Source organism: Nerophis ophidion, linkage group LG08 (genome assembly GCF_033978795.1).
Source record: "Nerophis ophidion isolate RoL-2023_Sa linkage group LG08, RoL_Noph_v1.0, whole genome shotgun sequence".
Classification (NCBI taxonomy): domain Eukaryota; kingdom Metazoa; phylum Chordata; class Actinopteri; order Syngnathiformes; family Syngnathidae; genus Nerophis; species Nerophis ophidion.
This window is the reverse complement of record NC_084618.1, coordinates 36157877-36184645: the sequence shown is the minus strand read 5'-3', so window position 1 is coordinate 36184645 and position 26769 is coordinate 36157877. Positions and strand designations below refer to the sequence as shown.

General features: G+C 42.6%; 1 protein-coding gene across 1 annotated transcript; it reads left to right on the top strand.

The window, feature by feature from the left end:
- The first annotated feature begins 1751 nt into the window (after nt 1-1751).
- LOC133557718 (uncharacterized) lies at nt 1752-26769 on the top strand. Its single transcript, XM_061908434.1, has 15 exons — nt 1752-1823; nt 3919-3951; nt 4047-4114; nt 4196-4298; nt 4375-4530; nt 4597-4725; nt 10321-10441; nt 10536-10711; nt 10788-12378; nt 14893-14976; nt 22080-22274; nt 22344-22403; nt 23829-23987; nt 24057-24168; nt 24254-26769. The coding sequence occupies exons 4-15, from the start codon at nt 4230-4232 to the stop codon at nt 24747-24749; spliced, it is 3348 nt and encodes a 1115-aa protein (XP_061764418.1). The 5' UTR covers nt 1752-1823; nt 3919-3951; nt 4047-4114; nt 4196-4229; the 3' UTR covers nt 24750-26769.

Genomic DNA, 26769 nt, shown 5'->3' with positions numbered 1-26769 from the left:
CTTGGGTTTGACACACTCCATTTCCTTGGGTTATCTTATTAGTTTATTATTGTTTATTATATATATATATATATATATATATATATATATATATATATATATATATATATATATATAATAAATTATTGAACATTACTGCCACCTGGTGTCAGTATGCCGTCATCTCCCCTTTAGTAAACATAACAATGTTCTTTACAAGTGTATATAAACTTTTGACCACGACTGTATATATGTATGTATGTAAATATATATATATATATATATATATATATATATATATATATATATATATATATATCCATTTTCTACTGCTTATTCCCTTTTGGGGTCGCGGGGGGCGCTGGCCCCTATCTCAGCTACAGTCGGGCGGAAGGAGGGGTATATATTTTAGGGGTGTTGGAAAAAATTGATTCTAATTTGAATCGCGATTCTCACGTTGTGCGTTTGAGAATTTATTCTTTTTTTTTTTTATTGATTTTCCAAAAAAACATTTTTTTATCAATCCAACAAAACAATACACAGCAAAACCATAACAATGCAATCCAATTCCAAAACCAAACCTGACCCTGCAACACTAAGAACTGCAATAAACAGAGCAATTGAGAGGAGACACAAACACGATACAGAACAAACCAAAAGTAGTGAAACAAAAATGAATATTATCAACAACAGTATCAATATTAGTTATAATTTCAGCATAGCAGTGATTAAAAATCCCTCATTGACATTATCGCTAGATATTTATAAACATAAAAAAAAAAACTATAGTGTCACAGTGGCTTGCACTTGCATCGCATCTCGTAAGCTTGACAACACACTGTGTCCAATGTTTTCACGAAGATAAAATAGGTCATATTTTTGGTTCGTTTAATAGTTATTTCAATCAGTTGATAAAACATTGTCCTTTACAATTATAAAAGCTTTAAAAAAAACAAATCTACTACTCTGCTTGCATGTAAGCAGACTGGGGTAGATCCTGCTGAAATCCTATATATTGAATGAATAAAGAATCGTTTTGAATCGAAAAAATATCGTTTTTGAATCGAGAATCGCGTTGAATCGAAAAAATAGATTCATAATCGAGTCGCGATTATAGGGGAACCAAAAGCAATGGATGTCGAACGGGTCTAACATGATACTGTGAAAGTTCAATCCACAGTGAATCCAACACAACCATGAGAGTCCAGTCCAAAGTGGATCCAACAGAGCAGAGAGAGTCCCGTCCATAGTGGAGCCAGCAAGAAACCATCCCAAGCGGAGGCGGATCAGCAGCGCAGAGATGTCCCAGCCGATACACAGGCGAGCGGTCCATCCTGGGTCCCGACTCAGGACAGCCAGCACCTCATCCATGGCCACCGGACCGGACCCCCTCCAGTGGGACAGAGGAGAAAAAGAAAAGAAACGGCAGATCAACTGGTCTATACAAATAAGGCAACACGAAAAGTATCCCACACTTCTCTTTTTTTTAAATAAATTTGTACAGACGATAAGGGCATTTACATTAACAATATGATTTGCCTGAGAAGCTGGACAGGACAAACAAACAAACAACAACAAAAAAGAAATGTTTCTTGTTTTTTGTTGTTGTTGTTGCCGTCGCCCCCCCCCCCTCCCTCCTGTTTTGTGTGATGTTTTGTGGGCCTTTGCATTGCCAATAGTTCAATGTATACTAAAAATTAAAAACCCTGAATAAATCGTATATTAAAAAAAATATTGTGAAGTAAATGACGCTGCAGAAAGTGGGGGCGTGAGCTCACCAAAAACCGGAAACGGAAGCTTTCGTGAGCGCGTCGTCACCTCGAAGATCTCTGCCTGGTTTCAGGGTTAGTAGCATCATTTTGCTTATATTGTGCACGCTTTCGTTAGTTTCATACGCGCCAGATGAGCAAGACTAGACGACTTTTATTAAAATCTAGCTGTCGTCTCGTGTCCCAAATGGAGCATTAAGACGAATGTCGCGGGTTGACAGCGACGCTTCTGCGCCGCCATGTTGGCTCCTCTCTACCGCTCTCCGAGGTTCTGAAAGACGGCGACAAACATTGTAGATTTTTTCTTTGTGAGAATTTAAGTCCTGCATTAATGTCTTTCTCACCGTGGAAATGATTTAGTCTGTGGTGGCTTACTCGACTAGCAGTTAGCTTAGCGTCGGAGGCTACCCGAAGCTAGTTACGATTGTACAACCAAGGTTTACTTTAGGGGTCTCAGACACGCGGACCGTGGGCCAATTGCGGCCCGCGAGATGTTAATTTGCGGCCCCCACCCATACTTGCCAACCCTCCCGGATATTCCGGGAGACTCCCGAACTTCAGTGCCTCTCCCGAAAACCACCCGGGACAAATTTTCTCCCGAAAATCTCCCGAAATTCAGAGAGAGCTGAAGGCCACGCCCACTCCAGCTCCATGAGAACCTTACTCAATGTTGTGACCCTCTTAAACAGGACAATACTGCCATCTACTGTACATAGAATAGATTGTCTGTTCTGGAGCCCACAGTAAAGAGACGTAACTTCACGTTGCCTGGTTATTGACTCCAACCCAATATATTACACCTTCGACGAGCAAAATGAAGAAATACGCTTGCAAGTTCCAGAACGATTGGAAACAAGGATTTCAGTTTATCCAGGAGAGTTCGAAGGGGAAGAAGTATGTTGCCTGTACATTTTGTAGAACAGACTTCTCCATTGAACACAGCAAATGGATATACTCAGCCATGAACGGTCAGCGAAGCACAAAGCGTCCGCAGCGCAGCATCGTTCACAACCCAGTATTATTGCCCATCTTGCAAAATGGAGACCCGGTGGTGTATCTTATGCTGAGACAAAGATGGCTATGCTGATAGCTGGAAGCAACATCCCAGTCTCATTTGCGGATGTCTACAACAAATCCGTGAAGGATGTTCCCGGATTCGGAAATTGCTCGCCAATACGCAAATGGCAGAACAAAGGTTATTCAAATAGTGAAAGGTAAGTGTTGTTGATGTTTTTTAGTAACAAGCAAGCACAGTACAATTAGTAGAACAACTGTGTTTTTATTACTGTGTATTTGATAGGTGCAATCTGAAATTCAGGTATTTCTTTTATTTATATATATCATTAAATAAATATATATATCTAGAATTCACCTAAAGTCAAGTATTTCATATATATATGTATATATATATATATATATATATATATATGTATATATATATATATATATATATATATATATATATATATACATATTATGGAATATGTCTATGAAATACTCGAGTTGATGAATTATACGCCACCCCCCACCACCTCCCGAAATCGGAGATCTCAAGGTTGGCAAGTATGACCCCACCTTAATATGAAAGTTTAATGTTAGTGTGGCCCGCAAGTATTATATGAATGGCGCTTGACAGCGTTGCGTTATTTGGGTCCAAAATGGCTCTTTCAACATTCTGGGTTGCCTACCCCTGCGTTAGTGGAAAAACGGCAAATGAGTGAAAGCAACAGATAAGTTGCAATGGAGATGAGGGGTTTTTTTTACTTGCCTGGCTGCAGTCACACCTCGACACCTGTCCGTCAGTAATAACAGTCCCCGAGAACCTGGACAGATTCAAATCGTTATGTTGTTTTTTTATTGTGTAATTTGCATTGCCTCACACGATAAACACCCATCCATTTTCTGTCACGGGGGGCACTGGTGCCTATCTCAGCTACAATCGGGCACTTCATATATTTTTATATGACGCTGTAGGGAGGAAAAGCGGAACGACACACATTGCGGAATTAACATTATTCTCCTTGCGTCGGCTAAATACTAATATATTTACTTATTTGCCCAGAGAAAGTTGCGGTGCATAAGGGATACAATTTGAAACGTCATTATACAACTACACATGCCTAAGAGTATGCAAAGATTTTTATTTAAGAAATAATTTCTTGCGGCCCAGCCTCACCCGGACTCTGCATCCAGTGGCCCCCAGGTAAATTGAGTTTGAGACCCCTGGTTTACTGGAATGTTCTAGAATATTTCCCAGCCACTGTCACTGATTCTACTGTTTGTGTTGACTCCTTGCAGCCTTCAGGAGGAGGGCAGAGCAGCGCCATGAGCCATTAGCTGCTCTCACTCGTGCCTCATAGATTTAGGTATGTGTTGTGGCTACACCACGTATGCCTACATACTGTACGTATACTAACAGTGTATGTGTGCTAACGCCGCCTACTCAGACTGTGGACTCCTGGTTCTCCATCAGCAGACATCATGACATCCTCAATGCTTCGCAGACAACTGAAGAACCTGGTCCAGAACTATTCTGAGGCAGAGGTTAAGGTAGAACAGCCTCCTCTGGTATATTTCCTCAGCGGAAAACCTTGTTTTATGTGATACAGTAAATGTTCCGTTGCAGGTTCGAGAAGCCACCTCCAACGACCCTTGGGGGCCTTCCAGCTCGCAGATGGCCGACATCTCTGACCTGACCTACAATGTGGTGGCCTGCAATGAGATCATGACCATGCTGTGGAAACGTTTGAAGGACGACAAGAACTGGAGGCACATCCACAAGGTAATATGAGACTAATTGTCACAACATTTATGTTTTCTAGCACTTTCTCTACTTTGTCAATTCCAGTCGCTGACCCTGCTGGAGTACTTGCTGAAGACTGGAGACGACCGCGTGCTCCTGAAAATGAAGGACAACGTCTACATCGTCAAAGCCCTTACAGAGTATCGCTTTGTGGAGAAAGATGGCAAAGATCAGGTAGATGCAACTTCCTTTTTATGGATGGGGCTTTGTGGGTTCCATATAGGGCTGGGCAATATTGTTTTTTATCAATATCGCGATATTTTTATGCCATATTGCGATATACGATATATATTACGATATTTTGCCTTGGCTTTGAATGAACACTTGATGCATTTAATCACAGCGGTATGATGATTCTATGTGTCTACATTAAAACATTCTTCTTCATACTGCATTAATATATGCTACTTTTAAACGTTCATGCAGAGAGGGAAATCACAACTAAGTCAATTGACCAAAACTGTATTTATTAAATACTCTTCAATCTCTCACAGGTGACTTTTTAAATGAAAGAACAAATTAATAGTGCTGCTACTTTTTTGTAGTAACACTTCTGCTGCATACTTTGCATATTGCTGTTGTCTGCTGAATATCTTCCCACTTGAAGCCAAACCACCACCAGATGATGGATCCCTTGCTCTTTATTTTGGGCATTAATTGTTCTTCCTCCATTTGTGATCAGTTTCGCACCTTCTCTCTCTTGTATTGTCACAAGCTCCGCTCCGCTCTGCTTGCACGACCTGCCTCAGCTAACGTTAGCCATGCTGCTACTTCTTTGCTCGGCGAGAGCATATGACGCTAGACGCGCGACAGTATGTGACGCAGGGGCGGTTTTAGGCGTGCTTATATGAGGGGGCAGTCAGAAATGTGAAGGGGGCATCATGTATACACATCATGCTCCAGCACTTTTTTTCCTGTGCTTATAGTAACGATGCTTTCTTCATTGAAATGGGTCTTTAGCTATGTGTCCAACCCCAACCTGGAGTAGTGGATTGCACTTTGTTAGCCCTCTACCTTCAGACCTGTCCAACTTGGGTGTCCCACCTGAAGACCAAGCTCCTGCTGGTATAGCTCTTACAGTCACTGAGGCACGCAAACCCCCTGACCACAATAAGGTGGCAATCCCTCAGGGGGGGAAACATTAACAGCGCTGCCATATTTTCGACAGGGGAAACAGAAGCAGGTGTCTCGCACCACAGAATACTCTAGCCATGGTCGTGTGCGGTACCAGGCAGGATTGAATGATCTTAATGTTGTACCAAATGCACGCTTTGGGTAGCCACCCAGTATTGGCTGAGGTGGTGCGTTGCCATTTAAGTCACTGGGTAGCTGAGCAGGCTGCTTTGGGGGAGCGCTTGTTGGGGGGACGGAGGGAGCTGGTCAGGAGAAACAGTGCTTGCTGGTGCTAAAGGTGCAGTATTGCTAGCTGCTGTCCCTGATGTACCAGCAGTAGCATCATTGCTACTACTACTACATGCAGGAGCAGGAATAGTCTTTTTAAATGCTCTGAAAAATGGATGCATTACAGAGCATTAACTTTCTCTTTGTGAGCTGCTGGAAGCTGGAGCAGAAAATAAGTAAGCTTGAACAACAACAGAAAAAACCTGCTGTGATTACATGAAGAAAAACAACAACAGTACAGGACTACAGCCTGGGGCGGGGCTTTACGTAGGGGTCTGTCAGACAGAGGTCACTTGTCTTCAGTTTGTCACATGCAGTGGACGTGGGCCAGGGGCGTCGCCAGACAGATTTCACTGGGGCAAGTGCCCCACTGTTGATCTGCAGTACCCCAGTAAAAAATTCACCAATAAAAAACAACGCTCCAGAGTTTTAAGTCTACATAACATAGACAACAGCGCACATACTACTTAGTATGGTAATTGATTGCTACTGTATTCACTCCACGAAACAATGAGCACATGGCTAATTAATATGGTAATTTATTCACGTGTGGATGAGACTTCGGTTGAGAGAGAGAGGGGGGGGGAGGGATGAGAATCACTGCTGAGGTAGGTAACGTTAGCCAACAACAATTTGTTAATTACCTTATTTTGATTTTGATTTGACTCAAACTGTAACTCCTAGATGGATTTAAGAAAGTTATTCGCCCGCAGCAGAGAAGAAGCGGCAGGAATGAGAGATGTAAGTGAAGTCCAAGCTAGCTAGGCAACATCATTGTCTTAAGTTGATGCTAAGTTAGCTAACGTTATTCTTTGTATCAAGACAACATATTAATTTGCTGTACGAGCTGTCGGGGGAATTTCCAATGAACATGAAACATAATGTTGGTTATTGTCTGCTGCTTCTGCATCAATAATGATTTGGAGTAAGCATGTGTGAGTTGAGTGCTTCTCAAATGGTTTATCTTCAGGAAGAAAAACATTTTTCCATATCATCAATTCGTGAGCCAAATTTTTAAATCATTCAAGTTTATTTCACAGAAAAATAGCACAGTAGACTTGTCTTGTTAATCGGTGTGACTTTGACTAAAATAATCTTTTTGTCACCAGAAAAATGGCTACAGCTAAAGCATCTGGTTTTGTTCCCAGAAAAAATAGTAACATTTCTGTATTTGTTTTCAGAAAGATGGCTGAAAATATCGGCTTTTGTTGCCCGGGTTAGATTTAAAAAATATATATTTCCATGTCTGTCCTGAGTCCTCCACCTACTTGTTAGTCGGTTTGCCTTTTGCTAAAATACTCACTAATAGTCACTAGAAAAATAGCTAAAAATATCTGGTTTTGTTGCCACAATTTGATTTTTTTCTCCCTAAACTTTTTTTTTTCCATGCACACATGTGACTGCGACTCACTGAAAATGACACACAACCCACTTTTATGTCACGACCCAGCAGTTGGGAACCACTGGTCAACTGTATAACAGTTACTGTAATATTTCCATGTCTGTCCAGAGTGATTGACCACTTTGCAAAAATGAAAACGAGACGTTACAGTTTACTTCTCAGAAAATGATTCCCTGAACAGACACACAACAGTTGTTCATTTATTCTACTACTGTGGCTTTATTGTTTTGTGTATATTTTATAGTTTTGTTTATCTAAAATAGGATTAGCCACGTTGCCATGATTGGAAATTAAATAATATAAAAGAACCCAGAGATGCAGGGGTGCTTTATTTTTTGTTTTACTTTTGTAGATGTTAAATTTGCAGATGATTACTGCAATATATATTTCAAAAAGATTCATTGCTCTTCCTTTTTGCTTTTACCAGTAGCAGTTTAGAAGTCTGGAGTAAAAAAAAGTGCACAAGTAGGTCAAAGGCATTAGTTAATTTCAGGTGTTTAATCAAAGATCCATACAACATCATCTGATATGGTTTCATAGTTTAAAGCACTATTTATGTATTTTTTATGATAAATAAGAGCTAAAAATGTTTTTGCTTGCGCGCTTTGCACACTTACATGAATTATTTGTGCCCCAGGTGTGCCCCAGTACAGTATTAGGTCTAGTGACGCCTCTGGCTCAGAGCCTCCGCTGTCACTGCTCTCGTCAAGTTGTAAAAAAAAAAAAAAAAGGAACTCCATAGCACCGAAAGTCCGCGACGATAAACGTGTTTATGACAGATAAGACTACACAAATACACCCATCCTAACAAGTATATGATAAATGTAGACAACTTTTCCTTTTCTTTTACTTTCATACTGCAACAGTGATTGGATGTTTACTGAGGGCTGAGGGGTGTGTGCGGGTGTGTGTCTGCTGCGCAGCCCGTGGAATGTTGAATACACGCACAGCGGAGGGAGGGATGGGAGGGAAGCCGACACTACTATATCGTGTGTGTCCCTTTTTCGGGGAATTTTTCCGCTAGTGCAGATAATTTTGTCAACTTGTAATGTAGTAATTTTGTGAGTTTATTAAAATTTGCTTTCTCAAATTTTGATTTCAGGGGGCAAGACATTTATTTAAGGGGGCTCTGCCCCCTCTTGCCCCTGCCATGATGTGACGTATGTAAGAAGGCGGACTTGTTTTACGTCTTTGTGAGAAGGAGAGACGAGAAGGAGTGAGAAACCCCAGTAATGTAATGCCCGCAGCTAAAGGCAACTGTGTGAGAACATATAATCGAATATTACGATATAGTCATTCTCAATATCGAAAGAGACAAACCTACGATATATCGTTTATATCAGGGGTCGCCAACCTTTACCACTCAAAGAGCCATTTTGACCTGTTTCACAAAATAAAGAAAATAATGGGAGCCTCAAGACTCTTGAAATTTATAATAAAATAACACTGTATACAGAATTTTTTTTTGCTTTGTACTATGTATAAACCAGGGGTCTCAGACACGCAGCCCGCAGTTAAATATGAAGATTTGATGTTAGTGCGGTCAGTGAGTTTTATATGAATGCCCCTATTAGCATCACGCATGCAATTCCTCCCGATTTGTCCGGGAGACTCGCGGGTTACAGAGTGACTATTCCCTCGGGCGTCTGCTGAGGAATACCCAATCAACAAAAGTAAGGGCGGGCTACGATGACAATGTCTTTAGTGCCCTCCTCTATCCATCCATCCATCTTCTTCCGCTTATCCGAGGTCGGGTCGCGGGGGCAGAAGCCTAAGCAGGGAAGCCCAGACTTCCCTCTCCCCAGCCACTTCGTCTAGCTCTTCCCGGGGGATCCCGAGGTGTTCCCAGGCCAGCCGGGAGACATACCAGATGCCCAAATTGTACAAATAGCTTACCAGTCAGGTCACGTAATGTATGTGGCTTCTGCAGACGCACGTATGCGACTGCAAGGCATTGTTGTTCAACAACCATACAGGTCACACTGAGGGTGCCAGTTTAAACAACTTTAACACAGTTACAAATATGCGCCACACTGTGAACCTACACCAAACAAGAATGACAAACACATTTCAGGAAAACATCCGCACTGTAACACAACATAAACACAACATAATAAATACCCAGAATCCCATGCAACCCTGACTCTTCCAGGCTAAATTATACACCCCGCAAAAAATAGTCAACAACAGAAGAAGATAATGTCTGCAGTAACCTACCACATAGCGAAGAACATGCACAATTTGATTTCCTATTATGCAGCTAATTTGTATTTTACAGTTTTTGAAATATCTTGTGTGACATCATGCAAAAAAGTGCACTTTATTTGTTTTAAAATATTGTAGTGGCGTTCTGTACAAAAAGTCATCATAGTGATATCATGCCCAAAAGTGCACTAATAGCTTGTTGTAAAATGACTCTGACAATCTTGCACTTTCTGTTTTGAAATTACATGAACGTTCCACTGCTTAATAACGTGCCACTGAATGATTGATTGATACTTTTATTAGTATATTGCAAAGTTCAGTACATATTCCGTACAATTGACCACTAAATGGTAACACCCGAATAAGTTTTTCAACTTGTTTAAGTCAGGGTCCACGTTAATCAATTCGTTGTAAATGCTGCTTAATAACTGCTTAATAAATACAGTTTTGGTAAATTGACTTAGTTGTGAGTTCCCTCTCTGCATGAAAGTTAAAATATAGCATATACTAATGCAAGAATGTTTTAATGTAGACACATAGAATCATCATACTGGTGTGATTATATGCATCAAGCGTTCATTCAAGGCTAAGGCAAAATATCGAGATATATATTTTGTATTGTGACTGACATGGCCTAAAAATATCGAGATATTAATAAAAAGCCCAGCCCTACTTTTGCACGTAGCAGCATAGCTAGCTTTCATTTACTATTTTTACTCATTGTCTGTGTGTGTGTGCGTGTGTGCGTGCGTGCGTGTCAGGGTTCAAATGTGAGAGAGAAGGCCAAGGTGGTTCTTGTTCTCATGGAGGATGATGAGAAACTAAAAGAAGAACGAGACTTTGCTGTCAAGACCAGAGAGAAGACCTCTAAAGGTGCTGCAGGTAAGACTTTAGTTAAAAGTAACACAAGATTAATATCTTTGCTCGATTGTTACTGTCTGACAGATTAACTAACTGACTAACATTGACGTGACAGCTTCATCGTCAGACAGCGTCAAGGATCCTAACTACAAGCCGTGTTATGTTGCCGGATCCTCGGGTCTTCCATCCCTAGACAACATTCCCTCAGTGGCCGACCTGACTGCTTCCTTCGCCGCCCGCAAGGAGGAACGCATCAAACAGGAAGTGCAAAAGAAAGAGACTGAGAGGAGGGTGAGCTGTGGTGCAAAGTACTAATGGGAAGAAGTCAACATGAAGTAAATGTTCAGCGTGTGCTTCACTTCTCCAGGCAAAATTGTCCGAAGATGAGCTCAAGTGGGAGGATGCAGGAAAAGAAGAAGGTGATGTCCAAGACGCCTGGGGGGGAAACAAGAAGGAGGAGGCCACTGATCCTTGGGGCGCAGTTTCCAGACCCGACGCATCCGAAGCTGGTTCTGCTAAAACTGATAAGAATTCTTTTGACTTTTCATCAAAGAATGGAGACGCTCCTAAGAACAAGCCAGACCCATTTACCGCTTCACCCGAAAGAGGCGATCCTTTTGTGGCCCAAAATGCCTCTACTCCAAAAAAAATGTCACCAAATGACGAAGAAGATATAATGGCTACTCCTGAAAATGAAACGCATCCATTTAGTTCATCTAACAGCGACCCATTCAACGCCCCTAAAGATGACCCATTCAACGCCCTTAAAGACGACCCATTCAACGCCCCCAAGGACGACCCCTTCAAGGCCCCCAAGGACGACCCCTTCAACGCCCCCAAAGACGACCCCTTCAACGCCCCCAAAGACGACCCCTTCAACGCCCCCAAAGACGACCCCTTCAACGCCCCCAAGGACGACCCCTTCAACGCCCCCAAGGACGACCCCTTCAACGCCCCCAAAGACGACCCCTTCAACGCCCCCAAAGGCGACCCCTTCAACGCCCCCAAAGACGACCCCTTCAACGCCCCCAAGGACGACCCCTTCAACGCCCCTAAGGACGACCCCATCAACGTCCCCAAAGACGACCCTTTCAACGCCCCCAAAGAGGACACCTTCCACGCCCCTAAAGACGACCCCTTCCACGCCCCTAAGGACGACCCCTTCAACGCCCCTAAAGACGACCCCTTCAACGCCCCTGAAGACGACCCTTTCAACACCCCTAAGGATGACCCCTTCAACACCCCTAAGGACGACCCCTTCAACGCCCCTAAAGACGAACCCTTCAACGCCCCTAAAGACGACCCTTTCGGTGCTCTCAAAGACGACCCCTTCGACTCCCCCAAAGATGACCACTTCAGCGCCCCTAAAGACGACCCTTTTAATGCTCCCAAAGATGATCCACTCAAATCCCCTGGAGATGACCCGTTCAACGCCCCCAAAGACGACCCGTTTAGTGCCCCTAAAAACGACCCATTTAGTGCCCCTAAAAACGGCGACAAGTTTAGTGCTCTAACAGACGACTCATTTAGTAGCCCAAAAGATGACCAGTTTAACACCCAGAAAAACAACGACCCCAAAGCTGACCCTTTCAGCGCCCCTAAAGATGGTGACCCATTTAGCACACCTAAAGAAAAATCCCCCTCAAAAGAAGATGTTTTGTCAGCAACTTGTGCAGATCCTGAAAAAATGCCCCCCTGTAAGGACGAGCCTTTTACTGCCCCCGCTAAAGAGCACCCCTTTGCAGTCCAGTCCGATGCATCGTCAGACCCCTTCATTACCCCCCCACTGAGCTCGCCCCAAGGCGGGGGAGACATGTGGGGCGCCCCCCCATGCTCTGCACCCACACCTGGCTCAGATCCTTGGGGGACTGGACCAAGCGCTTCTTCACCTGTTGATGGTGGCGATCCGTTCGGGGATGGTGCTACCAAAGCAGACAATGACCCATGGGGGTGCGCAGGTAAGGAAGTTAATCGTGTTCCAGAATGTTCTCTAGTCTTTTGCCCCGTTTACACTGCACACCAAATCTGTTTGTTTTTTGCCCTTAAGTAACACAGTTCTGATTTTTTTCTGCCGGTCTAAATGCTCCAAAGTGCTTCAAATCTGATCTTTTGCCATCAGATTCAGGCCTCATCAGATTGGAATCTGTTCTTTTCAAATGTGACTGCAGTCTAAACGCAATCCAACTTGTATGTGAACTGAATCAGATTTTTTTCGTCAGCTTTGGACAAGCTATGTCACACGTTTGCGCCAGTAAGACTGCAGATGCCAGCGTAAATGGATATTTCATCACATCTGCATTCGTTTTTTATTTAGAACGACCAAATTTCCTATGCATCACTTGTGAACACTGCACATGTAATATATGAATATATATTTTGATTCCGAAGAAATAGCGATTTTTGAAAGACCGAATTTGACGCTATGGCGCATTTGCTTACATGTGAGTTGAAAAATTAAGGTCACGTAGATCCATACTGATGTCCCTGTTTCCTCTATTTAACAGCCATAAAAAAGATTACAACCCTCCCAAATATATTACACTATATACATCCATTTATACATCATATTAATTACATTTACTTTCAAGTAAAAACACTCGATTTTAAGGTGTTGCGACTTTTATTTTATTTCGTAGTACAAAACACAAAACCAGTGAAGGTGGCACGTTGTGTGAATCGTAAATAAAAAAGGAATACAATGATTTGCAAATCCTTTTTAACTTATATTCAATTGAATAGACTGCAAAGACTATATATTTAATGTTCGAACTGAGAAACTTTTTTTTTTTTTTTGCAAATGATCATTAACTTAGAATTTAATGGCAGCAACACATTGCAAAAAAGTTGGCACAAGGGGATTTTTACCACTGTGTTACATCGCCTTTCCTTTTTTCCTTTTAACAGCACTCAGTAAACATTTGATAACTGAGGAGACAAATTTTGAAGCTTCTCAGGTGGAATTATTTCCCATTCTTGCTTGATGTACAGCTTAAGTTGTTCATCAGTCCGGGGTCTCCGTTGTCAGGTTTTACGCTTCATAATGCGCCACACATTTTCTATGAGAGACAGGTCTGGACCACAGGCAGGCCAGTCTAGTACCTACACTGTTTTACTTTGAAACCATGCTGTTGTAACACATAAAGAATGTGGCTTGGCATTGTCTTGCTAAAATAAGTAGGGGCGTCCATTGAAAAGACGTTGCTTAGATGTCAATATATGTTGCTCCAAAACCTGTATGTACCTTTCAGCATTAATGGTGCCTTTACAGATATGTAAGTTACCCATGCCTTGGGCACTAATACACCCCCATACCATCACAGATGCTGGCTTTTGAACTTTGCGCCTATACCAGTCCGAATGGTTCTTTTCCTCTTTGGTCCGGAGGACACGACGTCCACAATTCCCAAAAACAATTTGAAATGGGGACTCGTCACACCAAAGAACCCTTCTCCACTTTGCATCAGTCCATCCTAGATGAGCTCGGGCCCAGCGAAGCTGGCAGCGTTTCTGGGTGTTGTTGATAAATGGTTTTCTTTTTGCATAGAAGAGTTTTAACTTGCACTTACAGATGTAGCGACAAACCGTAGTTACTGACAGTGGTTTTCTGAAGTGTTCCTTAGCCCACGTGGTGATATCCTTTACACACTGATGTAGGTTTTTGATGCAGTACCGCCTGAGGGGTCGAAGGTCCGTAATATCATTGCTTACCTGCATTGATTTCTCCAGATTCTCTGGATCTTTTGATGATATTATGGACCGTAGATGGGGAAATCCCTAAATTCTTTGCAATAGCTCGTTGAGAAATGTTCTTAAACTGTTGGACAATTTGCTCACGCATTCGTTCACAAATTGGTGAACCTCGCCCATCCTTGTTTGTGAATGATTGAGCATTTCATGGAAGCTGTTTTTATACCCAATCATGGCACCCACCTGTTCCCAATTAGCCTGTTCACCTGTGGGATGTTTTGAATAAGTATTTTATGAGCATTCTTCAACTTTATCAGTCTTTTTTGCCACTTGTGCCAGCTTTTTTGTAACATGTTGCAGGCATACATTTCTAAATCAGCTAATATTTGCAAAAAATAAAATGTTCACGATTTGGAATGTTAAGTATCTTGAAAAGGATTTGCAAATCATTGTATTCTGTTTTTATTTACAATTTACACAACGTGGCAATTTCACAGGTTTTGGGTTTTGTAGTAGCGACTTCCTTAGTTTTCACTTTATCCAAGTGCGCATGCAAATGACGTCAAAGCCACATTGAGGCCTGTGCTCGTTTACACTGGAGTCTGATAAAAATCACATTTTACTTGCAGAGTAAACAGCTTGAAAAAAAACGGATCTCAAAAAATTCAGATTTGGGCCATTTTGGCCCAAATCTGAATTTGACAATCTGACAACATAGTCATTGTGGTCTGACACAATCTGACAACATAGTCATTGTGGTCTGACACATCCTCCTCCCTGTGAAGGTTCCGATGACGCTTGGGGGGCGTCTTCCCCCCCAACAAACGACCCATTTGGAGACGGCGCCTGTAAAGCCAAAGGAGGTGCAGGTAAACATGGTGACTATTGTCTTGTCTACTGTCTGTCCTCCAGAACACTGACCTTCACTTCTAGAACATTCTCTTGTCTGCTTCCTTCAGCCTTGTCAGCTCTCTGTTAACTAACTAGCTTAATAACTCGCAGACTAACTGACCAACCCGCTGCTTTGCTCTCTTTTCCTTTTTCAAGAAAAAACCTTCTAGAGTCCAATGGAGCTTTGTTTGCTGCGCCACAGGAGGTGTTCACAAAGACTGTTTTTTTTTGGGGGGGGGGGGGGTTTGAATCTGTGTGGGGGGTGTGGCTGCTTGGCTCGGACCGCCTGCTTTGTTGTCCCGCTCCTAGCATGACACGCCCCCAAATAGGAATGATGAGTGATAGTCTCCATGGTTACAATCATGTGACAGGCAGAGAGGAGCAGAGACAGTGTGACTCATGAATATTAATCAGTGGTGTGTATGACAGTGTTTATTGTGTTTGTTAGTGTAACGTGTGTGTAGATGTTAGCAATAGCATTAGCGTTGTCTTGGCTCTTCTCTGCTGGCACCAAGATACCAGAGCTGGTGGTTTGACTTGTGTTTACATTTTGTCCTAGCCCCCTGCTTGTCACCACGTTAATGACCGAGTGTGTGTGCGTGTGCGTGTGCGTGTGCGTGTGCGCTTATGTAAATAGTGCTGATCACAGATGAACCTTACAATCATTATTTGTTGATTTGTAGCGTGATTATTTATTGATGCCATGATGCAGCAAAATTCAGGTAGATGTTTGTTGTGGTTGTTGTAGTGACGATGCAGAAGATGAAATGATTGCAAATCAACTCGGCAACCAAAGGTGTCTTTATCATCCGTCTTTGTTGCTAACATGCTAACATTCTCCTCCATTGGGTGAATCATTTGTAATAAATACCCAACCAATCATCTTTGAATAAACGGTCATTCAAATATACAATTAGGACCCATCATGAAAGAAATTCGCTTGTTAACCTGGTCAAACTACACTATACATACAAATAAGGAATGAAATGACAAGAGACTTAATAATTTGCATGTGAAATAATAATTATGAGTGCACTACAATGAAGGATGCAATAAGAAATATGTTGGCTGAGGCAAAAAATAATAATTTGAATGGTCTCCTTATTTTTTTTTTTACTGTGACCACAAGAGGGGGACAAATACACACTCGCGAGAAATAATTAAAGTGTGATGGTCACTGAGTTGGTTGTGTTACCTGATTTATTTTTGTATTGTTTAATGACAGAGTCATGAAAATAGTGTGTGTGAGACATGCTTGCATGTACATGATTAGTATTGGTTGTTTCTGATGTAAATAGTGAAATACTGTATATTTCTGTATATTATCAGGTGAATATTTATTGTTGGAGCAAAGTTCAGCATTTTGTGGCTCTAAAAGAAGCGATGCGGATAAATAAAGGATAAGTCAACCACGACTTTATTGAAAATATTGCAGTATTTCCATCCTGCATTCATCATGTTTATTATTCAAATAAAAAACAGCAGCACAAATTTCACAATTAGGTTTTTGTGGGTCAATCAAACTACAAGACTGGCTGGCCCAGAGGTGTCAAAATAATAATTTATTCAGGTAGTTATTTGTCCATGGCACATACGCTTGTGAGTTTTTATGGATAGTGTGGTAGACAAAAAGTGAGCAAAAAACATGAAAAGCAAAATGTTTAGAAATACCAATTAACTTTTTTATGTCGCCTCTTTTTGTGTTTTTTGATGTCACTGGCAAAACAGTCAAATGTGTGAGCTGTGTTGGGCGGTGGGTTGGATTTAATTAGGACATGAGTCTTAAAGATGAAGATGACAGCTGACGTTGTATTGGTCTAAAGTGACGAGCTGTCTTAACTGGGCTCTCATCCATTCCTAAAGCCTCCAGATGTCAGACGGTTCAAACACGCCAGCTCGTTCTCTAAAGCCTGATTGAAGATGCGAGTCCACCATGAGACCTCCTTGTCCTGTATTAATCGCTATAGGAGAACAGGTCAGGGGTCAGGCGTGTGAGAGAAAGAGGACGGGCGTGGTCCGGGATGGAAGGGGTTTGGGAAAGTGACAGATGGACTTGTGAGGATTAGAAGCAAAGCTGCTGCGTTTGTGATGTGAGAAAGAAGGACGGAGAGAAATTGGAAGACATCATCGTCTGGACTGAAGACCACATCTGTCCTTTCAGGTAAGTCCATCTTTTCACATTCTTGTCAATGATGAACGACCATGTGTCCAACTTGACTGGACACAGTCTTTTCATACCAGCAATTTTGATGATTGTCAGATTGAAATGTTTCATTTAAAGAGTGAAGATTATTTTCTGTAATGAGGTGAAAGTTATTCATTAATCAGCACGTGACATTTCATTTTTGGCTCAAACGTCTTCGTCTTAAGGTGTCAAACATAAGCTTTGCTGTTTTATCGTCTCAAATATGTATGCACTTTTATTGGCTTACATCGCCAACCAGTGGTCTGGCATGCACATTACCATTAGGGTGTAACATACAGTATTTGCAATCTTATTTTCCCGATGGAACATTTGGAATGGTGCAGAGGAATACTGAATTGCCACATTAAGTAAGGAGCAGTAGGTGTACATACTAGTACTTAGTTGTACTTCTACAAGAAAAGTATATTTTTTATCAGCAAGTACTGCAATTCTACGAGAAAAGTTATAATTCTATAAAAAAATAAGGAAGAATTGTTTTAATGTGTAAATACTGCAATAGAACGGAATGCAAGTATTCCTCCTGAGAAAAAATGATTTTGTTTTTAATGCATAAATACTGCAATTGTAAGAGAAAAAAAGTTGTACTTCTCTTGAGATAAATATTTTCTTTATTAAGGCTATGAAGCTTCGGGCACCACATACTTTGATTTGATTATTGGTGGTAACGATTCGATTCAGAATTGATTCTCGGTTTGAAAACATTATTGATTCAAAATTAATATTTTTTTTATAACATTTGAGTGCTGGTTCTATAATTAAAGTCAACTACAAATAAGGCAACTGGAGAAGTATGCAGCTCTTCCTTCTTCTAAAACAGAACTGCCAAGCAGATATGGGCATCTACTTCTACAATATGATTTGCCTTAGTGGCTAGACTAGACAGATAAAAAAAAGGTTAAAATTGATTGATTTTTTTTGTTTTTTTTATCGATTAAGAATCCCTGCAACAAGGAATTACGATTCATTCAAAAATCTTTTTTTTTTTCATTCCTAGTCTCTATGCGGTCATACTGTCAAAAATACTGAAAAAAGTTACACTTCTACGAGAAAAAGTTATTACTTTTATGCGCAAATACCATAATTTCATGAGAAAAAAGATGTCTCTTGAGACAAAATTAAAGTTATTCTTCACAAATACTGTAATTTACCAAAAAAGTTGTCTTTGAGAGGAAAACAAGTTTTATATTTGCAAATACTGCAATTTTACAAGAAAAAAAAAGTTGTACTTCTACAAGAAAGAGATATTTTTTTATGTGAAAATACTAAAAATTAAACGAGAATTTGTTTACTTCCAAGGTTTCACTGTGCAAATACTGCAATTTTAGGTGGAAAAAGTACTACAAGAGAAAAGGCAATCATTTTTATCAAGAAATAATGCAATTTTTACGGTCAAAAATGTTCACTACAAAAAAAAATTGCAGCGTTTTTGCATTAAAAAAATACTTTTTCAAAGTACATATGTGCAAATACTGCAATTTCACATCAGTCATTTTTTATGTGCTAATGTTGCAATATTACAAGAAAAAAAGTTGTTTGCTTGAGATTTTTTTTTATGTGCAAACACTGCAGTTTTACAAGAAAAAATGTTGTCTTTCGGTTGAATTGTAAGAAAAAAAATGTTTTATGAAAAGTTTTTATAAGCAAATAACTGCAAAAAAATATATATCTACAAGAAAAAGTTATTGTTTTGAAGTGCAAATACTGTCATTTTATGAGAAAACAGTTCTAGTATGAAAGCAGTAATTGATTTTATGTGCCAATACTGCAATTTTACAAAAAAAAGTTGTACCATGAAAAAAGTAATTGTTTTTATTGGCAAACTGCATTTTTCCAAGAATAAAGGTTATACAAACAAGTGGGAAAGTAAATGTTTAGAATAGCAAATACTGAACTTTTACGAGAAAAAAAATGGTATTACAAAAATAGTTTTTATGTTTAAATACTGCAAAAAAGTTCTACTTCACATAAAAAGTATTTGTTTTTCAGTATATGCAATAATGAAATCATAAAAAGAAAAACATTGTACCTCAAAGACAAAAAAATATTTTTATGGGAAAATACTGCAATTTTATTAGAAATAAATTATGCTAAGACATGAAAAGGTATTGTTGACGTGAGCCAATTCTGCAAGTTTACTATGAAAAATTGCAGTATAGATTTTATGTGCAGTACTGAAAATAAAAAACGAAAAAAGTTGCACTTTTAAGACAAAACGTTTTATTAGGGAAATCATTGATAAAGTAAAAAAATCACTTCGATGAGAAAAAGACATCTTTTTATCTGCAAACACTTAAATTTTACGAGGAAAGGAGTAGCCATGTCATGAACAAAATCTGGATTTTACAAGAAATTATTGGAATTTTACAATATATAAATGTCATAAAATTGTACAAAAAGAGCCAATTTAAAACACATAATCTATTTATTAGTGTGTGTCGTCTTTGTTTAGGATTACACAAAACTCACTAGACGCGTGTTGGACTCTACCTTCTACCTGCTTGGTCATTTGACTTCATGATGTTTGTGTTCCTGGTTCAGGTGGTGGTCCTCACACGGAGACAGACCGGGTGAGATTAAAACGGATTACTAGGTACAGAGGTGGTTTTGAGACTCAATCCGCCGGCGAGGAAGTACAGTAGCAGGCGGGTCTTGTGCTGATTAATTGCGGCGAGCGGAGGATAAGACTTAGACGTTTATCTTCATCCCTGGGAAGACACGGTGGTCACAGATGTGAGCGTCAGGATGGGATAGTTTGTGCGTTCCATGAGGCCAGAATGTGCCGAAAGACCAGAGCGAAGCTGGGCCGCTTTCTTCCCGCCTTCAACCTCCGGCCCGCACATCTGGATCTTTGAGTGATTAAATCTTCATCTTCCTCCTCGCTGCCTGACCCCTCGACCTCCGCTCATCCACTGTTCTCCAAGCCACGCCCCCTCCATCCATCGTTACACACATCCTCTTTTTTTACTTCCCCTCTGACCTTTGCTCCACTTCTCAAACATTCCTAATCCCCTTTCCTCGCTCTTCTACTCTTCACGCTTGCATCCCTCACCATGTCAGCCAAGTCATCAACACGTCTCTCCTCCCCGCTCTGATTTTTTTGCCCACGGTAGCACGAAGCCTACCGCCCCCCGCCACCGTCACCCTGACTCCTCTGAGCCTCATCCAGGACCGCCGCCCGGGCCGCCATGTTAGAGAACATGTCCAGACGCAACCGGTCGCTGCTGTCGTTGTCACTGACCTCACTGGCGCTCACCTTGTCCGTGTCGGCCTTCTGCACGTCCTATTGGTGCGAGGGGACCCACAAGGTGGTCAAGCCGCTCTGCCTGTCGCCCGTCAAGATGAAGAACTGCGGTCAGAACAACAGCCAGCCCTACACCACAGGTGAGCGCGGAACAGGAAGTAACCAAGGGTTACTGGTGCGCGGGCCACCACGACAAACAAAGAAGACGAAACAAATCGTCAACGATTACGACGATTCATCACTTGATTCCTATAATCCGGCTTTGTTGCTAATCTCAGAACTCTCTGCTATCTGGATTTATCTATGCTAATCCTGTTTGTTTACATGTGCCAAACACTCCTATAGCAAGGGGTCCTAACCTTTCACCAAATCTAATAATAGCAAGCAATCATTTAAAATTATTAATAAAGTCAATTAATTATTCGGCAGTTTCTATCATTTTAATAGCTAAAATTGTAATAAATATCAGCATTCTACTGCTTAAAAATAAGAATTTTTTTTTTTGCCAAAGCCTAAAGATTAGCATCATGCTAGCAAACTGCTTCCTAGTTGATGGAGGATGATGAACATTCTTGATGAAGGACAGTCTTATAGGCTACTTTCGCTACAGAAGTCGTGCCAAAGCTACATGACATCATAACATAATTTGCATAATTAGTAGAACAGAAAGGGGCAGCACGGAGGGTCCCTGGTTCAATCCCCAACTAGTACCAACCTCGTCATATATGGGAAGGTGTGGCGCAGCGGGAAAGTGGCCGTGCGCAACCCGAGGGTCCCTGGTTCAATCCCCACCTAGTACCAACCTCGTCATATATGGGACGGTGTGGCGCAGTGGGAAAGTGGCTGTGCACAACCCGAGGGTCCCTGGTTCAATCCCCACCTAGTACCAACCTTGTCTAATATGGGACGGCGTGGCGCAGTGGAAAAGTGGCCGTGCGCAACCCGAGGGTCCCTGGTTCAATCCCCACTTAGTTCCAACCTCGTCACGTCCGTTGTGTCCTGAGCAAGACACTTCACCCTTGCTCCTGATGGTTGCTGGTTAGCGCCTTGCATGGCAGCTCCCTCCATCAGTGTGTGAATGGGTAAATGTGGAAGTAGTGTCAAAGCGCTTTGAGTATACATTGAAGGTAAAAAAGCGCTATACAAGTACAACCTATTTATTATTTATTTAGTGCATCTGCCTCACAATACGAAAGTCCTGAGTAGTCCTGGGTTCAATCCCGGGCTGGGGATTTTTCTGTGTGGAGTTTGCATGTTCTCCCCGTGAATGCGTGGGTTCCCTCCGGGTACTCCGGCTTCTTCCCACCTCCAAAGACATGCACCTGGGGATAGGTTGATTGGCAACACTAAATTGGCCTTAGTGTGTGAATGTGAGTGTGAATGTTGTCTGTCTATCTGTGTTGGTCCAGGGTGTACACCGCCTTCCGCCCGATTGTAGCTGAGATAGGCACCAGCGCCCCCCGCAACCCTAAAGGGAATAAGCGTAAGAAAATGGATGGATGGAGTAGAACAGAAAGTTCCATGCCTCCACATCAGGGAGGACCTTTTTGTGATACTAGGTGGCTACATATTAGTGTCACTACTTCAAGCGTCCTGCCTTTTTTCGTCCATTGTTCTGCGTCTTTTCATCTCAGAGGCACCCACGCCGGATCCCAGGAACCCACCCTCCAATGTGACGCTGACCCCCAGGCAGAAGGAGGAGTTGGCCATCATCAGGAGGAAGCAGCTGGCCAACGCCGTCCACTACATCTGGGAGACAGGAGAGGACAAGTACATGCTGCGCTACTTCCATACCGGCTTTTGGCTCTCCTGTGAGAAGCACAACGAAGGTGAGGGACGATGACTGCGGTTTTCTGGAGGTTGCTATAATATGTACTGTGATGTGTTGGATCTTTCAGGTGAAGACCAGGAAGAAAAGTGTCGCAGTTTCATCGAGCTGACGCCAGGAGAGACTCAGGGTGAGTGTGAAGTGAATTTTATTTATATAGTGCTTTTTCTCTAGCGACTCAAAGCGCTTTAAAGGCCTACTGAAATTATATTTTCTTATTTGAACGGGGATAGCAGGTCCGTTCTATGTGTCATACTTCATCATTTCGCGATATTGCCATATTTTTGCTGAAAGGATTTAGTAGAGAACATTGATGATAAAGTTTGCAACTTTTGGACGATAATATAAAAGCCTTGCCTTTACCGGAAGTAGCAGACGATGTGCGCGTGACGTCACTGGTTGTAGGGCTCCTTACATTCTCACATTGTTTACAATGTGAGCCACCAGCAGTAAGAGCAATTCGGACAGAGAAAGCGACAATTTCCCCATTAATTTGACCGAGGATGAAAGATTCGTGGATGATGATATTGATAGTGAAGGACTAGAAAAAAAAAAGAAAAAAAAAACAGGCGAGGGCAAGTGAAAGCGATTCAGATGTTTTTAGACACATTTACTAGGATAATTCTGGAAAATCCCTTATCTGCTATTGTGTTGCTAGTGTTTTAGTGAGTTAAATAGTACCTGAAGTCGGAGGGGTGTGGCCACGGGTGTCTTGACGCCAGAGTCTCTGAGGGAAGTAACGCAGCTGCATGGACGGCGCAAGCTCCGCTGATCTCCGCTGATCTCCGATAAGAGGCGACTTTATACCACAATTTTCTCACCGAAAACTGCCTTTAGACATGTAGTCGGGATCCATGTTCGCTTGACCGCTCTGATCCATAGTAAAGCTTCACCTCCGGGAATTTTAAACAAGGAAACACTGACTGTGTTTGTGTGGCTAAAGGCTAAAGCTTCCCACCTCCATCTTTCTACTTTGACTTCTCCAATATTAATTGAACAAATTGCAAAAGATCCAGCAACACAGATGTCCAGAATACTGTGTAATTATGCGATTAAAGCAGACTACTTATAGCTTGGATCGGGCTGGAAAATAATGTCCGCTACAACCCGAAACGTCAAACGCACGCGTCATTGTACCGCAACGTTTTCAACACGACACTTTGTAGGAAATTTAAAATTGCAATTTAGTAAACTAAAATGGCCGTATTGGCATGTGTTGCAATGTTAATATTTCATCATTGATGTATAAACTATCAGACTGCGTGGTGGGTAGTAGTGGGTTTCAGTAGGCCTTTAAATAGTGAAACCCATTATGTACATCTTTAAGTTACATATAAACCAGTGTGGTGGCACTGGGAGCAGGTGGGTAGAGTGTCTTGCCGAAGGACAAAACGGCAGTGACTAGAATGGCGGAAGCGGGAATCGGACCTGGAACCCTCAAGTTGCTGGCATGGCCGCTCTCCTAACTGAGCTACGCCACCCCAGTGGTCACGTCCAACAGGCACCAGCCATGCCGAGTCGCATTGACGTCCTTCCACTCTGACTCCGCCCGCAGGCGTCCTGTGGCTTTCGGTCATCAGCGAGTTCATGTACATCGGCCTGCTGGCCATGGGCTTCCTGCTCATGTGGGTGGAGGCCATTTGCCTGTGTGCCAAGAGGGAGATGAACGCCCTCAAGATCAATGCCTATGCCGCCATGTGCACCGTGCTGTCAGGTGACCCACGACTCCGTCTCCCATGAAGGCGGCTGAGGACCCCTAACCCGCGGCGGTGTGTGTTTGCAGGCCTGATGGGCATGATGGCCCACATGATGTACACCACCGTCTTTCAGATGACCGTCAGCATCGGCCCCAAAGACTGGAGACCTCAGACGTGGGACTACAGCTGGTCATTCGCGTAAGTCCACTCCACCTCCACTGAAGAAATGTTCCAATCAGTCCAATAACCCCCCCCCCCCCCGCCCCCTCTGTATTCCCCACAGCATGGCGTGGCTGTCGTTTAGCTGCTGCATGGCGGCCGCCGTGGCCACGCTCAACTCTTACACCAAGACACTCATTGAGATGAAGCACCGGGCTCGCATGCGGCTGGAGGAGGCCCGCGCCACCGCCCGCGCTCCTTCCTACGAAGAGGTGGTTCGAGCGGGTGGTGGGGTCTACTCCGTCAGCCAGCTGATCCAGCTGGGCCAGCAGGGGGCACTCATGGACCCCCTTTGGCCACGGGGAGTGGGCCCGGCTGTCGGGCCACTGGCCTGCAGTGCAGGCGGGGCACTGCTCGTTGGTGGCGGAGGGATCGGAGTCGGCGGAATGGGAGCCATCGCAATAGGATCAGGGGGATCATTTGGGGAGCAGCCTGCGGGGGACCCTCGTGGCTTAGTTGTGGTGGAAGGGTGCGGTATCGACGGCTGCGAAGACTGCGAGAGAGAGCTGGATGACATGGACTACGCTATGCAGGAGGAGAGACAGGATTCGCTTTGCTAGCACTTCTTCCGACACCTGCTGGCTTGGGGTGATACCATGGCTCTCACAAGCTACCTGCTTAGTAACAAACTCTCTAGTCACACCGGAGCAAACAAGTGTGCTGCTTTGTAGCAAACACGCTAGCTTATTTGTAAGAAGCACGCAAGCTGATTTGTTGCAAAAAATGTTAGCTGCTTTGTTGCACGCTCAGGTGAGACTTTTAGCAGCATTCAAGCAACAAGAACAGGTGAGTTCTCTCTACCGGAACAGGTTTTGGGGATTTTTGGGTTAAGGATTTGGGAAGCAGTGACTCACTTATGGGGGCTTCACGGTGGGAGAGGGGTTAGTGCGTCTGCCTCACAATACGAAGGTCCTGCAGTCCTGGGTTCAATCCCAGGCTAGGGATCTTTCTGTGTGGAGTTTGCATGTTCTCCCCGTGAATGCGTGGGTTCCCTCCGGGTACTCCGGCTTCCTCCCATTTCCAAAGACATGCACCTGGGGATAGGTTGATTGGCAACACTAAATTGGCCCTAGTGTGTGAATGAGAGTGTGAATGTTGTCTGTCTATCTGTGTTGGCCCTGCGATGAGGTGGCAACTTGTCGAGGGTGTACTCCGCCTTCCGCCCGATTGTAGCTGAGATAGGCGCCAGCGCCCCCCGCGACCCCAAAAGGGAATAAGCGGTAGAAAATGGATGGATGGATGACTCACTTATGTTGTATGGATGATTTTTTTTTTAAGTGTATTTATGGATTGAAGTATTTAATATTGCCCCCAAATCCTAACTAATCTGCTGTGTGAACAACGTGTGGACTTTTGTTGAGAGTATTTTGCTATGCTGGAGGATTAAAGGGCTATTGTGTGAGAGTTTGCACATTGTGGACAGTGCATTGAATTGATCTATATGCACAAGCTGGTGTACATTTTGTGAACATATATCAGGGATTAAAGAGCAGGACATTAAATAATAAAACATGTTTCTTTAAAGAGCAAACATGCAGTATTCCCTTGTGTAACTTCAGGATTTGTCCAAGTTGCAGCATTTAATGAAAGAATGAAAGCTTTGGACCTGAGACAGATGCTCTGCTCAAGCTTATTGGAATAATCTGCACGCAGGCTGTGATTGAGAGACATACAAGGTCACCGTGTGCTATGTGGCCACTAATTACAAGTAGAAGGTAGAATTATACAACACTTTACAAACATAAAGAAACGAAGGGTTAACGTGGTCCACTAGAAAGATGTGAAATAAAAATGCAGATAAGACAAAATGTATCTATTTTGCGTTAGCGAAAGAAAGAAAAACAAATGTCGCCATCTAGAGGCACACGCCTCTCACCCTCAGATGAAAGAATGTGTATTCTTACTCATGGTTGAACGACTGCATATTCCTACAATTGGTAAAAGAATGCAAATTCCTACCCATGGTTAAAAAAAGAGTGGAATGGATGAAAGACTGTATATTCCTACCCATGGTTAAAATATTGCTTTTTCTACGGATGGCTGAAAGCGTGGGAATTCTTACCCATGGATGAAAGAGTGTTTTCCTACGGATGGTAGAAAGCGTTTACTCATGGTTAAAAAGGTGTGCTGGATGGAAGAGTGCATATTCCTACTCATGGTTGAAAGACTGTACTTCCTACAGATGGTTGAAAGTGTATGAATTTTTACCCATGGATGAAAGAGTGCGTTTTCCTACATATTGGTTGAAAGAATGTGAATTCTTACCCATGGTTCAAAGACTGGGCTTCACAGTGGCAGAGGGCTTAGTGTGTCTGCCTCACAATACAAAGGTCCTGCAGTCCTGGGTTTAATCCGAGGGTCGGGATCTTTCTGTGTAGAGTTTGCATGTTCTCCCCGTGAATGCGTGGGTTCCCTCCGGGTACTCCGGCTTCCTCCCACTTCCAAAGACATGCACCTGGGGATAGGTTGATTGGCAACCCTAAATGGTCCCTAGTGTGTGAATGTGAGTGTGAATGTTGTCTGTCTATCTGTGTTGGCCCTGCGATGAGGTGGAAACTTGTCCAGGGTGTACTCCGCCTT